Source organism: Dermacentor silvarum, chromosome 7, assembly GCF_013339745.2.
Source record: "Dermacentor silvarum isolate Dsil-2018 chromosome 7, BIME_Dsil_1.4, whole genome shotgun sequence".
Lineage (NCBI taxonomy): Eukaryota > Metazoa > Arthropoda > Arachnida > Ixodida > Ixodidae > Dermacentor > Dermacentor silvarum.
The window spans coordinates 96,297,938-96,314,990 of NC_051160.1; the positions used below are offsets into that span (position 1 = coordinate 96,297,938).

Here is a 17,053-nt window from a genome sequence, read left to right on the forward strand (position 1 = left end):
ACTGAATCAAATGCCTTTTCATAATATATGAAAGCCATGTAGAGAGGTTGATTGTACTCCGCAGATTTCTGGATCACCTGATTTATGACATGGATATGATCAATCGTAGAATATCCCTTCCTGAAGCCAGCCTGTTCTCTTGGTTGGCTGAAGTCAAGTGTTGCCCTGATTCTATTGGAAATTATCTTGGTGAATATTTTATACAATACTGAAAGCAAGCTAATGGGTCTATAATTCTTCAGTTCTTTAACGTCTCCCTTCTTATGGATTAGTATAATGTTGGCGTTCTTCCAGCTCTGGTAGACATGAAGTTGTGAGACATTGTGTATAAAGGGCCGCAAGCTTTTCAAGCATGATATCTCCTCCATCTTTGATTAAATATACTGTTATTCCAACTTCTCCAGCAGCTTTTTCCCCTGGTCATGTCTTTCAACTTCTTCTAACTTCAGCGCTAGTTATAGAAGCGAGTTTATAGAAGCGAGTTATAGAAGCGAGTATAGTTATAGAATGCGAGTTTATGCTTTCCCAGATTAAATAGGAGAGGGGAGAGTATGGACCCTTGTGGGGCTCCTCGATCGGGAACTGCAAAGGGTTTCGACCTAGTTTAGCCCAGATCGATGGTGGCCGTACGGTTTCTCAGAAAGCTGCGTACATAGTGGTAAATGCGCGTCCCGCAACCTATTGCTTTTAGTCCTTCCAGTATTGCATCGTGGGAAATCGTATCAAATGCCTTTTTTACGTCGAGAGCAAGCACAATGCTGTCTTCGGAACCCCTTACCGGGTGCAGAACGTCCTGCTGAAGAATCAGAAAAACGTCCTGTGCCGACACATCTGGACGAAATCCGAACACGTTTGTGGGAAAAAGATTGTTGCGTTCTATGTAGCGCGATAACCCGGTCTGTATCCCCTTTTCAAAGAGATTTCCGGCACACAATGTTAGCGATATAGGTCGTAGGTTTCGAATATCTCGGGGCTTCCCCGGTTTTGGAATAAGGATGATTTTTGCTTCCCTCCATTCAGCAGGTAGTTCTCCCTTATCCACCCATACAATCTCGTTAAAGTATTCAGTTAACTGCTCTATGGTTTCGTCACTCAAGTTTCGAATCATGGCGTTAGTAATCTGATCGGGCCCTGGCGCCGTGTTTCTTTTGAAGGACTGCGCCGTGGCATAAACCTCCGTCGTAGATATCGGTGCGTCCAGATTCCGTTGTTCCGGCCCCGTATAGCTACCGCATCGTCTCGCCTCTTTGGAATTCGTACCTATATAAATATGCTTTAAGTGATCAATGAGTTCCTCGTCGTTGCCCTTGAATTCATTCTCCAGTAGCTTGAGCGTCATGTGCGCTGCCGTCTTGGTTCCCCCGGGATTCATCATGCTGCGGAGAATGTGCCATGTCTTTTTGGTACTGAGGGTCCCCCTAAAGGAATCGCAGAGCTGGCGCCAGTTACCGTCGCATAATTCCTGCGCGTACGTGTTCGCCTCCTGAGCTAACTGAGCAATGCGGATTTTAAGCTTCCTGTTTAACCTCTGCCTTTTCTATCTCTTGGTGATACTACGGCGGGCCTCGCATAAATGTAGCAGGTGCCTGTCTACCGGGGTATCTCGCGTTGTGTCTACAACCTTCGTGACACCCGCCAGCCTGTTGAGAAGCTGCTGCGCCCAGATTCCGACGTTCGTTATCGGACCTGTGCTGCCCTGGCGATCGCGATATTTCGTCCAATCTGTCAGTGTGGCCTGCGCAACCTTGCGTCTTATACGGGACGAGTTTACCGAAAGGCTGAGGATATAGTGGTTACTTCCAAGGTTGTCCCCTAGATTTCTCCACGTTATCTCATCCGCTTGGTTCGTAAAGGTTAAGTCCGGCGAGGTATCTTTCGAGACGCTGTTACCGATTCTGGTGGGTTCATCAAGACGAGTTAACAGGGTTAAATCGTACCTCTCCGTCAAATCCAGCAAAAGTTTTCCTTTCGGAGAGTCTGCCGCGTATCCCCATTCGGAGTGTTGCGCACTGAAGTCCCCTAAAACCAAGACTCTGTCCCGCCTAGACGCTAAACGCATCGCTGCGGAAACCACATCCTCAAAGTCCGCCAGTCTGTCTCTGGGAGGGCTATATATGTTTACAATCACTGTTTTCGGCTTGCCGCGCTTATGTGGTCATATCGTGATTATTTGATGTTGTATAATCTCCCCATGAATGTATTCTACACTTAGCGCGACACCCTTTTTGGCGAAAGTGGCGACCTGTGTGTAATCGGGATGGGTATACAAGTCGTACCCTTTAAGATTTCTCTTGTGCTTTCCTATTTCGTGCAAAGAAATTATATCCGGAGGAATAGGCACCGACTCCATATATTGTATGAAATTAGCGTGTTTAGTACGAAACGTGCAGCAGTTCCACTGCCACACCTCAAGACTTTCTGCGACATGTGTTCCTAGTTTAGCCATGGATGGTACTATCGCTGTCAGTCGCATCCATACCCTTTGGTCCCCGCGTCGGCGCTCCCGGGCTTACGCTCGTGCGCTTGCGGAGTCCCGCGCGAACTGACGCAATAGGGTAATCGACATGTCGTTTGAGCGTGTGAATCTCAGCGAATAGTCTCTGCACATTTTGGGCTACCTGGTCTAGCGTCGTCGTCGACGAGCTAGTTTCAGCCTGTGTGTGCGCTGTCGCTGTGATCACCTGTCTGTTTGTGTCGGCCTGTGTGTGTGCATTTGTATTGTTGTGAGCAACCGATCTACAAAATGCCTCAAACTCGGCTCTGAGTTCCGCCAAGCTACTCTTGAGGGCACGGTTCTCCTCCACTATTTTGAGATATTCGGGGTTCTGTGTAATGGGCGTCGGCGCCTTTTTGGGAGAGTTTGGTTTGGCAGTGTGAGACGCGACTTGTGCCCAGCTCACCAGATTATGTTGTCATTTGCTCTGTGCCAGCGGGCCCTTTGCGGCCTTGGCGCTGTCTTCCATCTGGATGGGATATTGCTGCTGTTGGTTTCCCGGTCGCGACTGGGACCTTGGTCGTGGTTGCACTACAGGTTGCCCGGACCAGGTCCGCTCCCTAGACCTCGAACGGGAACAGCTGCGTCGATGTTCAGACCAGAGTCTTGGGTAGGCCTCTAGTTCAGAGTCCTCATCCTCACTGGCAAACCACCGTGGTGTGCGCTTGGCTAGCGGAGTCTTCTTTGAAAGTCGCACAGGTTTAAGTCGTCTTCGGCAGCTGCGGTCACCCATGGGGTGATCCTCCCCACAGGCAGCGCATTTCGGGCTGCACTAATGTCCTTCCGGTGGGTCCTGTAACCCGCACACGCGGCACACCGACAAGTCCTGTTGTGGGCACACATCCGTTCGATGGCCTATGCTGCAGCAGGTTTTGCACACCTGAGTTGCGTTACGGTACGGATGGCAGGCCTTCTCTCCACCGTAGTAGTATACGTATCTCGGTATTACGTTTCCGAAGAAAGTAATCACTGCACTTTGGGAGTCGCCGAGCATTCGGGCTTCCACTACCTCCACTCCTTGGGTGCGGATCCGGAGGTTTGCCTTTAAAACTGCAGGTGACGTGTGGGGTTCGATTCCGTGCACTACGCCTCGTACTGCACCTTCTCCAGTCGTTACAGTACGCATTAACGGCATGGGGTCGTCCATTAATGTTCAGCGTTTTTATGTTCTGCATCATCCGTGCGTCCTCTTTCTCCGGTGTCGACACAACGGCGATGTTCGATCCTGGTTTGATACGTAGGATGAAATTGTCACTTCGTATTTTGTTTTGGCATGCCTCCACGACGGCTCGGGCCAGCCCTTGGCTGCTGATGTTCCTAAGGGTTAAGTCCTGATGCTGGGCGGATAACCACTTTCAGATCTTGACGCGGTAGCGGTGGCAGACGCCTCCTGCGTGGTCGGTGTCGTTGTTTGCTCAGTTTGTCGGTTAAGTGCGATGCGGTGTCTTCTCCGGGCGCGTTCTTGCGCTGCCTGGCTTGCCGTTTCTTCTCACGTAGTGACAAGACTTTCTCCCATCCCGTTTCCGCCTCAGTGTCATGCAGTGCTGCTGAACGAGCACTGCCATTTTGGAAGTTGGAATCTTTATCGGGAAGGGTCGACATGCGGTTGGCATAAGGGTCGGATACATCCATACCTTCATCGCTGCAGGGCCCTCGTGGGATGTTGTGGGTCGATGTATAGGCTCCCGCTGCACCGGAGTCAGCCGTCTAAGCCATCGTTGGGGTCGAAGCCGTCGGGGTCTAAGCCGCCGGCGTCGAGCGCGTGTTCACCGGCGTCGCCACCGCAGCCCAACTTATGGTTAGGGTTAGCGGGGCCGCTACGAGGTGCAAGTGGTTTCTTTGCCGTAATTCCCGAAAAAAAGGTCCAATCTCCGAAAAAGTGGTGTCCTTGGAGAGCGGAGCACATTCGCGGATCTAGTGATGTTGGTTTCCAGGTGGTAGCAAGGAAACGTCCCACCGAAAAACGTCAAAACTTTCGGAGCCAGAGCTGCTCTCAGAGTTGCTCGAGCGTCGTCTTCTTCTTTTTATCGGCGAGTCACCTATAGCTTGGCTGGTGGAGGGCCCACTCAGATGCGGGAGTGCATAATCTACTTTTTAATCTGAAGATCCACTGCGAATTCAGCGGTGTAAGTAAGCCTCAGGCCAAGTCATTTCGATCACGCGAGTGATCGAAAGTAAACGAACAAGTAAACGAAATGTAAACAGAAATCAAAATACGCTGAATGACACGATTGTATTCAACACTTTTGAGAACTAGAATTTCCCTTTTTTTATTCACAAACGCATCAATACCACACATCTAGCTGCTCAAGAAATGTCTTATTAAAACGCTGGCATTCCTGACCAACTTTCTAATCCTCAATGGAAATAATTCTAGGTTATCTAAAATATGATTCGGTAAGCTGGACATTTTTTATTATTCCTTAGCCCTTAACACTTTGATGAAGTTAATACGGGTGTTTCAGAAACAGATTCGGTCACACCAATGCCAGATAAGTATCACATTAGGAAAGACGCATTTGCCCATTTTTAAGACATAGAAATATAGATAGATAAATCGTAGAACAAGTTTTACAGCAATTGTGACAAAACTAGAAAAACATTACCCGTGCGCGCTTCTGTGATTCTAGCCTCATGCCACCATTACTATCGTCATGCGTACACTTCCTTGCCTTCAGCAAGGACGCGTACACATAGAAAAACACTGTACACATCGAAAAACAAGTTCAAACCATCACCGCCAATGGACAGAGAAGTCGTCCTTTTGGACACTATAAAATCTGGAGCTCCGAGTACCAGGTGCTGAGCCGTCGCTACCTTTAATGTCGGAAAATTTAGCACTCCTTTCAATGTCCACGGAAACATTATGCGGTAGCGTCAGCGCGTTCATTTCCGTTGCCCCCGCAGGCAATACTTTGGCGGACGAAGAGGATATTGCGTGTATCTTAAAAAAGTTCATCAAGAAATAGGGGCGTCCGCTGTGACAGCCTGCTATATACTGCCGAAAGAAGTGGTCTCAGGGTCACAGCAACTGCTGAAATTTGGTGATATTATAAACAAATATACCGCTCAAGATATTACAATGTACCATTATAATAATTGACGCTCATTATTATTGTCACGTCTCACGCCAGCGAAAGGGTTGCACCATTTTGGAGCTGCCGGATATCCGTCGAGTCATCTTGATTGAAACTTTCTTGAAGACTATGTCAGTTTCTCGCCCCGCTCCAGGATCACGATTTCCATCATCGCCGAAATACACGTACGCATAAACATAGAAGTCAGCACACCTGATAATGATGAGACGACGATGGTAGCGTGATGTCAAAATTTCTTTCATCATGACCTATGCAAGAGCAGAGTTGTTTCTCGCTACATCCGAGGTTCTTTTGCACTTTGGTACCTACCAACCGTTCAAGACCGTAGCCAGGAGCCAGAAAGGATGACAATTGTACGACGATGACAGCATGATTACGAGATCATTTTCAGTTGACACACGTATTGGGGAAACGTTACACAGGAAGAGAGCAGCCCACAGCACCAGAAGCGGCAGTGGGAAAATGAAAAGAAGAGAGAAAAAAAGCTTAGCTTTAAAATTCATAAAATAAAGTATCCGAATGTGGTAAAAAAGTGAACAGAACATGACCACAGCATGAATGAGTCAAAAGAGTTAAGTTACAGAGACGTGAAGGAGATTTCGATAACATAAAAATTGAAGACGTATGGTAAAACTAAGTGACCAGTCTGGCAATGCGGCGGGTCACAGCATTGCTTCAGTGCGAATCGCAATGGCGTCGACATTTATTAGTGAGGTTGGTTCTGCAGGAAGTTCTGTGCAACATATCTCCGGCATGGTTACTGGTATATTCACAAGAACGAGAGCGGTCAGCAGAATAGCGCCTTTCTCACGCAATATGAACTCAAGGTCAAGGTTATGCTACATGGGTTTTGCTCAGCACCCGCAACAGTTGAGCTCGTGATGAACAAGACGGTGATTATTGTCTTGTTGCATGCTTGTATTGTGCACTTGGATTATGTCAATGTCTTTGCCTGAAATATCCAAAATAACCTCATGATGCTTCAGAGAGAACTCGAGGCCGTCATGTCAGCCGGAATAAAGCTGGCAGTGGGAAAGTTAACCTTTGTGTAAAAGAACTTCGTGTAAAAGAAAAGAGCCACGTGAACGCCCACGTCTGGTGCCCGCACTGGACCACAGGAGTCAGCTGTCATTGCTAAGTGCTCGCAGTATGTCGATAAGAGATTTTGTTTTGTTCTTGTAGCGGCGGATACTGTACGGGGAATAGCAAATTTCCACAGGTCATGTTTCTTCCTCCAGCTTGCAGGCTTCTGCAGAACTACTAGACAGTATTGTTGATCGGGCGCTTGGAATCAATGATTATTGTGCCTTCGCTCTGTGATCTGTCAGTCGCCTCGTTAGCTTAAAAAGTAGAGTGACCATCCCACCCTCCTTCCCCACGCTAGGGAAAGGTATGGGTCCCTGGTTTGTTCCCCGGACCAAGACTCAAATAATTTCTTGCAACTTCAGGAGGTTCACGTACCAAAACCTTGATATCATTATGAGGACCGCCGTAGTGGGGAACTCCGGATTATTTACCGACATGGTCAACGCACGAGATACCTAGGACATTTTTATTTATGCTGATGACGCGAATGGACTTTTCACCGTACAATATCGCTTATACTGGCAAAAAAGTGTCGCAGTTGAAGAAAAATTCGTCCTGGTCCGGAACAAATTTTTCTTCAACTTCGAGGCATTTGTTTCGAGGAACCTCTATGGGTTTCCTTTGTAGCAATTGCTACGATTTGGTGGATGTCTCATTGTCCATTTAAGATTTACCGATGAATAATACATCGCACCATGAAGGCAATCCAAAGCAGTCGCCAGTGCATGGAAGTGGATAGACATCTTTATTTGCCATCTAGTTAAGTTGTCAATAATCTACATAGAATGTCCAGGTGTTATCCTTCTTTCGTTACCAAGAAAACAGAGAAACCCACGGACTCGACGATGGCTCAATAATACCTTCAGTAAGCTTCCTATCAACCTCACGTTGTATAACTTGGCTCTCGCTGTCTGACAAGCGACAGGGCCGTCTTTGAATAGACGTGGCATCGCTGGTAGGTATGCGATGCTTCACAAGGGAGGTTTGGTCGAATGGCCGACTGACAAAGTAAAAAAAAATATCGGCGCAAGAGGCATCCAGACGACGGAAGGTGTGTGCTTGTGAGGGCAGAAGGGCTGGGGCAATCATTGTGGTGATGCCTCCATGTGACGCCACGCAGAGGAAGTATGCGCAGACGAAGGACTGATTCAAGACGTATGAAGTCAGAACCCCAAAATGTGGTACTCCTGCATCGGCGACAGTGTGGCGAGGGATATGCCTGAGGGAAGTACTTGTAGGCAAAATCCGAAATTCAATCTGTGGGTTTTCTTGGCCTCGACAGTCACTACGGTGTGAGGCAATGAGATGCTATGCAACAGTAAGGCACTAGCAGAGGGAGTGATTGCACAGTCACTATCCAGTAGACAGGGGCTAGGCTCAGGAGTAATACAGGTCAGGGCTTGCGGTGGCTACCGAACAAAGCTAGCCCAGTAGGGGTGGATCTGCACTGTGTCGCAAAGGTCAATGGATTTGAGCAACTAAAGCTGTGCGACACCAACTGTGCGATCAATTATAGCTGAGCGGGAGGATAAAAAATTAAGGCCGAGGATGACGTCGTTAGGCAGTGTTCAAGTAAGCGATAGAGAACACAGATGTGGCGACCACCCATGGTCACACGGGCAGCACACATTCGCATCACTGCGGTAGTTTCTCCATTGGCATCCCGTACAACGCAGGATCGACAGGTATGAACACTTCCTTTTGCTTTATCTGGAGATCATCCCTCATGACGGAAATGTTCCCACTGTTATTGATCGTGGCAGTGACTTGTAGGGCGTATACTTAACAGCGAGCAAGTTCTGGTGCGTCGGCAGGGTGAGAAGAGTACATCCAGGTCGGGATGCATTGCAGTGTCACCTCGGGGTGCTGCAGCAGTCAGTTTTTCCGCGGATGAGCGCCCAGAACGGCTGGAGCGCCTGGTAGATGTGGGAGCTTCACTGTACGCCGGGTCGTTTTGAGTGGCAAATGTCAAAGCGCTATTATCGTCACGGCTGGTAGTAAATAGCGGAGCGATGGGACGAGGGCTGACGATAACGAAAACAGCGGGCAATGGTCCCATACCGCCTGCAGTGAAAGCAGATCGGCTTATCGTCGCGCGTTGGCCATAGGGCCGGATCCCGAAGCACCGCAACTACGCTGATGGTCGAGGAGGCGGAACAATAGGGCCAATCTAAGGGCGACTTACGGAACAGATCAGTGGGATTCATGCATTTTCCAATTCTTCGCGGACAAAAGCCTGAATGAAGGAGATAGTCGGTCCGCAATGCTCAGAAGGGTGGTCAAAAGAGGAAGATGGTGACGCCACCTCAATTTCCTGACGCACAATCCGCAAAAGGCTATCAGCTGTGCACTGCTTGAGGGATGAATGCGCGTCTGCGCATGATGACGTAGCAATGGTGCTGGCAAGATGCACAAACATTTAAACTATGCGACAGCTTTTTGCGTCTTCGAAATGTCGGCACTCTCATAATGTCGTTCGCGGTCGAACATTCTTTGAACACACGTAAGTCAAATGCATCAACTGCGATGCCTTTCAGGACGTGGCCTACTTTGTCAGTCTCGGACAGATTGACATCGACGCGGCAGCAGAGCAAAAACATCAACGATATACGTCACGTACGATTCGGTGGTTGTTTCGAGTCCGACAGCAGTTTTTGCGAAGCGGCGTGCTAGCGACTAGTGACGTGGCCGAAAAGATCACATAGCTCTTGTTTGAATAAGTCCCAGCTGGTCAGTTCTTCTTCACGAGTGTTACAGGAGACGGGAGCTGTACACTAGAAAAAGTTGTCGCAGTTTCACCTGAAAGGTGAAGCATCAATTGCGATAGCAAACTTGAGAGCTATACGGAGTAATGATATTAGCTTTATCAGCTGTATAAACTTGGACATGCAGCAGCACCGGCAACACGCAGAACTGTTGTCGACGCCCTCGGTGTTTTGCCCGCGTTCACTCAAAATGCGTGCGGCGTTGGTGACTGTTGCCGGAGCCTCTGATATAAATAGGCACTTGGTGCCGCAGCTAAACGTCGCCTCCTTCCCTCCCCTCCCCCCACGGCCTTTCGTGCGTCGGAAGAAGGCACGTTTGCTCTACATATATGGTGATTGTAGAGGAGGAAAGAGACGCCTACTTCTGCAGCCCTTAAGGGAGCACAGAGCAGAACGCGCGTTTGTTCTCCGCCGTGCGTTCACTCCCCGTTAAAGCGCGCGTCCCTCGCGCCCTTTCACTCGCACATACAGCGTTCGGCGCGCGGCGACGATTTTATCTCCATTGACGTCATACGGAATCTCACGGCGACGGCGACGCCGACGGCAGAAATCTGCTTTTGAGTGTCCATATAATCGCTATGGCAATAAAACACATTTGCGAGCATTACTTGCGGGTCCCATCGGATGTGGGCAACTACGCGCTCGTACCTGGCAAGCCATTCGTCAACGTCGACGGTACCGCTGCCACTAAAGGTCCCAGGGTCGCGCGGCTAGGACAAGGTGCTCGACGGTTGCGGCTCCGCCGGCGTGATGGAACCAGTGGCCTCCTCTGTGGGCCCGGTAGTCCACTGCGGAGTTCCATCATGCGCCGAAGCCCAGCACCTCCATCAAAATTGATACGGGTAGATATAGAGATTAATAAAGGTGTTTTGTCTGTCTTACAAGCTTGGTTGGGCACATTCAGTAAGACGGATAGTCTAGCCTAGCAGCACTGCGTCGTCTTCTTCGTCCCATTGATGATCATTGTCTCCGTCGGTCGCTCTGCTCGTAGCACGGTGACGATGTACATGCCGACAGGCCAGCATACATTGCATGCGGAGCCAGGGGGCACTGACTACGCAACAGTACGTCACATTCGTTCGGCCGCTCGAACACTGCAGGCAGCGAGGAAGCTCACAGGGCAGCACGTCTTTCAATATTTTCAGAAATTCCCCCCCCCCCCCCCAATAACGTCCACCGTTGATCCGGCCTGCTGCGGAACAAGGGTAAATCACCCTTAGAAATAATATCTACACATTGCGGAGGCTTGGCAGAGCGCGCAGCGCGATCGCCAACAGCTACTTGATCATATGGCGAATGCTAAACGAGGCGAATACACAAGCCCCTACACCAAGCTACGGAGGCTTAATGTCGTGCTTATGCGACGGGTTCAGACTGACCCCCTGCTGTCTCCAGCAATAGCTGCCCTCCTCAACAAGTAGGGGAAGTCAGCGAGACTGAACGCCACCTGGGCCTGGTCCTTTATGGAAGGCCTGTCCCCGGTGTTCCTTGTTGCTCAGGATAACCCACCGATTGCCGTGGAGCTGCTTTTACTCTTCTGATGAATAGGACTCGGCCAGTGGACACTGCTGTATAGTGTGCCTTCAAGCAGAGAAGAATGGGTCTCTCCACCGTGAAACATCGAAGACGGGAAGGCTCTGCTGCACTTGCAGGCTTTTTTGGCCTACTTACAGGACCTCGAGGGACAAAGTCTCTTCTTCATAGACGACGTTGCCATCTGGTCGTCATCAGCTGCTGCCATGGAGGAGGATATATAAGTAAATCCACAGAAGTGTTTCCTGCCGGCGGGAATATGCCGGCTCTCATGCACTGTGCACACACGTATTAAAAAGAGTTTCAGAGCCCTTCCCCTGTCGAGAAAATGGAGGTAAGCGAAGCCTGTGGCAAGACGACACTGTCACTGGCGTTCCGCTTCGTTTGCCCTAAAATTAGGGTCGGCGGCGCTTCGCTGACGTTTGGCCTCAACATCGCGCTCCCGCAACTCGGGGTGCATGGTTCTTCGCTAACGTTTCGGCAGGCCTTCCGAAGCCCTCACGCTAGAATCGGGCGAGAAGCAGCTTACCTCCAATTTTCTGGACAGGGGGAGGGTTGGTGATTTTGTCTCTTTGGGTTCCACGTGTGGCAAGGGTAGTTCTAAGGCGCGTTACCGGTCCCCGAGCCTACAGGGGTATGTGCCATTGAGCTTGGAACCTTTCTGCACTATCACCAGAATCGGTCCACTTTTCAGCGTGACACCACCGACACCGACACTTGTGATTCTATAAAACTTCGCTTAAAAACTGCAACAACGCCAAGTCAAAAAAGATGAGGATAGAGGACCAGACTTTGGTGTGCGGTTCTCTTAAACAGATAGAGTGTTCGCCGCATAATATGGCCCTGCGAACGGAAAGCTTGGTTTCCCGCTGCGGGACAGGTGGAAAATCTGGGCACGCTGCCGCGCGTGTGTCACGTAGGCGTTCACATGGGTAGAGGCATTGCAGGACATTTAACTTTTGACATGTGTTACATCATTTTGAATTGCCTCACAGCAACCTATAAGTAGCTGCGACTTCTCGCATACTTGCGCGGCGTGGTGACCTAGCGAAGCCTAGTGGCCTCACAGTCGCTAAAGTATACGCCCACAGGATCGTCTCAGCTAATTGTAACAGCCACCGTCACCTGGCATATAACCGTTGCCTAAACGTTACTAACGCATGCGTAGCATTAGGCGAATGACACTGCTCAGTGCGACGCTACCATATAGCTCATGAGTATTAAAAAAATATAACAGAACTCATGCCACAATGACTATGACGGTAATGCGAGTATCACTCGAACAATGTAGCGACATACCATATCAGTGAAGTCACGTTTATTTTGGATGTGTTGCGGTAATATTGGGACGTTCGTTGGTTCAGCTACATGCCGCATACTGCGATACCTTCCCCCTATGTTATGACAATTGTATGTCAAGATCGCCTACGAGCATCGAGAAATGTTGACAAAGGAATGATATCAATCGAACGACAAGATGTATAATGATGATGGCATGACGACATTGAGATGTCGATTCTTAAAATATGACGAAGGCCTAATGCCATGCCTCAACGTGACATTACGACTAGAGGACAACTAAATGACAATGACTGTGCGACGACGATATCATGAAAACTGGGCAATAACGCGAGAATGACGACGATGGCACGAGCAAGACGGCAAGATGACGATGATATGCCGCTGGATCAATGGTAGCATCTGTATGCCGACGTCGCAATAACGACGATAGCAGGGCAGTGGCATGAGGAAAATGCGATTACGACGAGTGTAGAATCACAATCGCGCGACAATCTCTGCATAAGAAACCTGTATGATGACGATGGCGTGACGACGGCAGCATTGGGAGAGTCAGATGACGAAGCTGAAGTGATCATGATGGCACGACTACGACGACATCCGGATGACAAAGCTGAAATTGCGACAATGCACCAACCATTACTGCATGACCACCCGAACCCATATTTAGCAGCCAAAAATATTAGACAACTGGGTCGCAGTCGAAGGTGGGACAAAAACAGCGTGACGAGAGCCAGATCACGAAGCTAGATTGACATCATCGATTGAAGGACCACGACTGCATTACTGTGGTAGTATGAGAACAAAAGAATGACGACTGTATGACAACGATGATGTGACGATGACGATATGACAAGTGTCGGGTGGCGAAGCTGGTATTAAGGTGATGCAACAACCACGGTAGCATCACGATACGTATCGTGACATCCATACGCAGTTGCCTAAGGTGTTTGACAGCTTGGGCCATTGGGTCAATGTAGAAGGTGTGACGACTATGGCATGACGAGAGTAAGATATCACGAAGGTGGAATGATGACAACAAAACGGTGACGACGATATCATGACCAGGAGGACATTGCCAGTGACCCGAGCAGGTAGCCAACGTGGGCCACAGGGTGGGTGTAAGAGGCTAGATAGATAGACCCACAGATAGACCCATATGTGGCTGAAGTACGCAAGGCATGCTATTCGCATAAAAAATAACTTGACAGCAACCAGTGCGCTGCAGGAATCACTTGAAATGTATTGTGTGGGTTTTGAATCAGAGCTGCTACTAGTAACTGCTATAATTATTGTGAAATACGGATGAATGGTAGGCACAGCCACGAATCAGCCTCGTTCACAGGCTAAGTCTAGTGCATTTATTACAGTACTGCATTTTGTGGTCTTAATTACATATTACGGGCGCATAGGACCACATAAACTCACTGATTGCTTAGAGGCACGCAGGTGTTGGTCAGCATCGGAAATTTCAGTTAATGGAAGCATCAGAAAGCGTACAACACCTTCGAACACGGGGTGAATAAAGTGACTGCCTACTTTAGCCTGATCATGTCTATCGCTCACTATGGTTGTCGAAAGCAAGCGTGTTACTTACAGCTCATGAATACCGGCCCTATGATTATTCCTTATCGACCCTGTGCAAGCATATTGGAATCTGGAATGTCCTGAACGATTAGTGATTACTCTAGAATGAAACTAGGCAAAAACCAGTGCAAACGTCGTAAGCGTCGATAAAGTTCACGGTTGACGACTACTATTTGTGCTCTCGTTACAATTCGAGCGGTTCTTGTTTTTCTTGTCGCAAGTTCGTACTATAAGGAGTCATTGTCACGTAGTAGTGACGGTGAAGAAAACAGTCGCAAAACTGTAAATGACGAAACGGAACTTTTACTGGGCGAACCTGGCGATAGCAGCGAACACAGTCGGCGATCGTCGAAATCTTATCAGCGGCGAAACGCGTAAGATTTTATACATGAGACATCGAAGGTTCCAGAGTGATCCCTGTTGCCCGCGTGTCTTCCAGAAAGTACTAGAGAATTCGCGTCGCTAATATTGCCACATGCCGTCAAATAGGAGCCATCCGCTGTGGCACGTACTCGCTTGGGGGTTGGAAGAAGAAGAGAACGTTCTTCTTTTTGGTCTGGTTCCAGTAAAGACGGGGACTTCTTGCTGGCTCTGTTGTTTCGCTCGCGACAATATAATCAGATTACATAAGCGTCGGTGACAACAGACAACGGATAGAAGCATCGAAGCGTCGATAACGTTCGAGAAAGTTCCAAAACATGCAGGCGCGTCGTGCGCCGACGGATAACGTTTAACATTTTTAGCCGGTGAAAAGCGGTCACCGGTGAAATATAAAGAAGTACGTGTGTCAATATTATGAACTCAGGCTTTTGCAGTGCTTGGTCCTTCACTGTCACTAAAACGCGACAATATTCAATCTCTAACCCGTTTGAGACAACGGTTGCCTTTTTCGTAATATTTCATTCTCACTATGTGAGCTTTTCTTAAAAAACGTAAAGTGAGAAAATGTCCTTATAACTTAAAAATGTTTTAATTGGTTGGTAATTCAATATATGCTCTCTGTGTCATTATGCATGATGCATAGAGCTGTCTGTATCTTTTTAGTTAACAATTCTCTTGACATGAAAACCAACCCGCCTACATGAGATTGCATTCGCACACTAGTTTTTATTGAATATTATCAAAGGTTTCAGCTTTCATCCCAACTAAGGCCTATTTTCTTTGCTGCTCATTCGAAAACTCTTTCTTAAACACCAATAACGCTTCTTTACGCCTATTATTTCAGCAAAATGATGGTTAATTCCTACTAGAACATTCAGTTTACCTTAATTCCTAGGCATTTCTACGGCTTGTGATCACCCTGCATGTTTGTGTAACAAATTGTACAGCATCTATGTTTATTCTTCACACGTCGTTACTAAATGAATGTGTTTTAATTCAGCTCTTTGCTGTTTTGTTGCTAAATTCAATGCTTATTCTGTCGTACTGGTTGCCTGCGGACCGCCTAATGTAGCTACTGCCCGCATCACGAATTGACACCCAAACAGTACATAAATACACAGTACTAAATAATTATTCAAATGTATCCCATCACAGACAAAAGTGCCGTCACTTCCAGCTCGGTGCATATCGCGAATGATGCCAATGACAGCAAAATTTATTGCTTGAGCTACCATATAAATCTTCCTCTTTGATGCAAGTACTGACTTTTCAATTTTACACCCCAGCCTTTCAGGAACTGCGACCTGACACACTGTGAACTGCACTTCCACCAAAACTACCTTGAGTTTTCTAACCATTCTACCTATTTGCTTCGCGATCCCAGTAGAAATGTGCACAAAATCGAAGCGAAAAGCTTATCTTTTTCGCGCACCGCTGCAACTGAATCGAGAAGACAGCGCCGCAGAGAAGTCACGTCCGCTTCTTTTCGGCGTCATTCAATAATACCAACAAAAAATGAAGCGTCACGCAAGAGTATGAAGATAACAACTGAACGTTGAGGGTCACCGAAAGTTGTCCTTATTGAACACATGGACCCATTCTAAGCGTTATCGCCGGTGAAGACCTCGAAAGACGTAGCGGTGTTGCGCTAGCTGCGTAATACCGTGGGATCTCACGTACCGCCATAGACTGACGAAGCAGGTCTGACTGCGACTACAATTAAAAATGAGCTCTATGAACAAAACATTCACTTAAACTAGCGCCCTAGGTTGGTTTGCTTTATTTCTGTCACGATAGTATACGACTGGCTATGAAGAAGGGCGACAGTGTGGCAAGGTAGCAAACCGAGTAGCATCTGCAACACAATATCGAAAGCAGCCAAAAGCAAGCAGCGAGTAAATATTGCACTTAAAGTATCGTATTATGAACACATACAATTATTTTATTTTACGGGTGTACTGTCAGTGAACTGCATCTCACTCATTCCTTCGTGTTAATCAGGTATGAAAAATTCTGTTTAATAAGGTCCCTTTTAACGCAGCACATACAGCATTATAACTCATGTTACTCCAACCATACCAATACTTCGAAGTGAAATGGCATACATAGAAAAGAAGATATATACTACCTTTTTGATATTATAAACCTTTCCGACAATGGGCACTTTGCATTCCAACACCGTAAAGGTCGAGATAAGCAGAAGTGCAGAAAACAGCTTTCTTCGTTCCATGCTTTTGCTGCCAAAGCAACTTGTGAGGATACAGAAATACATACCTTTGCCTTTACCCACATTTTCCTTTTAAAGGTGGATACAATGGGGAGAACAACAATGTGTGACATATGTTTTTTTTTTTCTGGCTCCGTGGAGAGCACTTTCTTTGCAAACACATTGCACGCAGCTTCGCAGCTGTTCACCTAAATGTATCGGTCGTTTGTTTCTGTAAAAAATAAGGTTGGCATGCTTCTAAAGGAGGCCCCTCTCGTTTCAGTTTTATTTCGTGAAATATCGAAGCAGAATCTTGAACCATGATATTTCATGCTTGGAGCTTAATTACCGGCATAAATACCATACAGATGCTTCGGACTTCTCTTTTATTGCATAAAAATTTGGAGCACGACTTAGTTCGGGCGCTCTGTATCAGGAACCAATGCGACGATAGTGCCCTTAAGACAAATATGAAGCAGTTGCACAGCAACACTACTCAACAAAATTCTCTTGTTCAACAGTGGTTAAAGTTCATATCTCTAAAGTAAGTTTGTGGACGAGAATGTTATCAAATTGAATGTGAAACGAACTCTATACCGCTTAC

At 47.7% G+C, this 17,053-nt stretch overlaps 1 protein-coding gene across 1 annotated transcript in view; it reads right to left on the reverse strand.

The window, feature by feature from the left end:
* The window catches only part of LOC119458294 (uncharacterized), a 67,933-nt gene extending 51,428 nt beyond the window's left edge, over positions 1-16,505 (reverse strand). The window contains exon 1 of the mRNA XM_037720128.2: positions 16,372-16,505. Within this exon, the coding sequence (XP_037576056.1) occupies positions 16,372-16,473 (102 nt within the window). The 5' untranslated portion in view covers positions 16,474-16,505. The remainder of the gene's footprint in view (positions 1-16,371) is intronic.
* Positions 16,506-17,053: the final 548 nt, after the last annotated feature.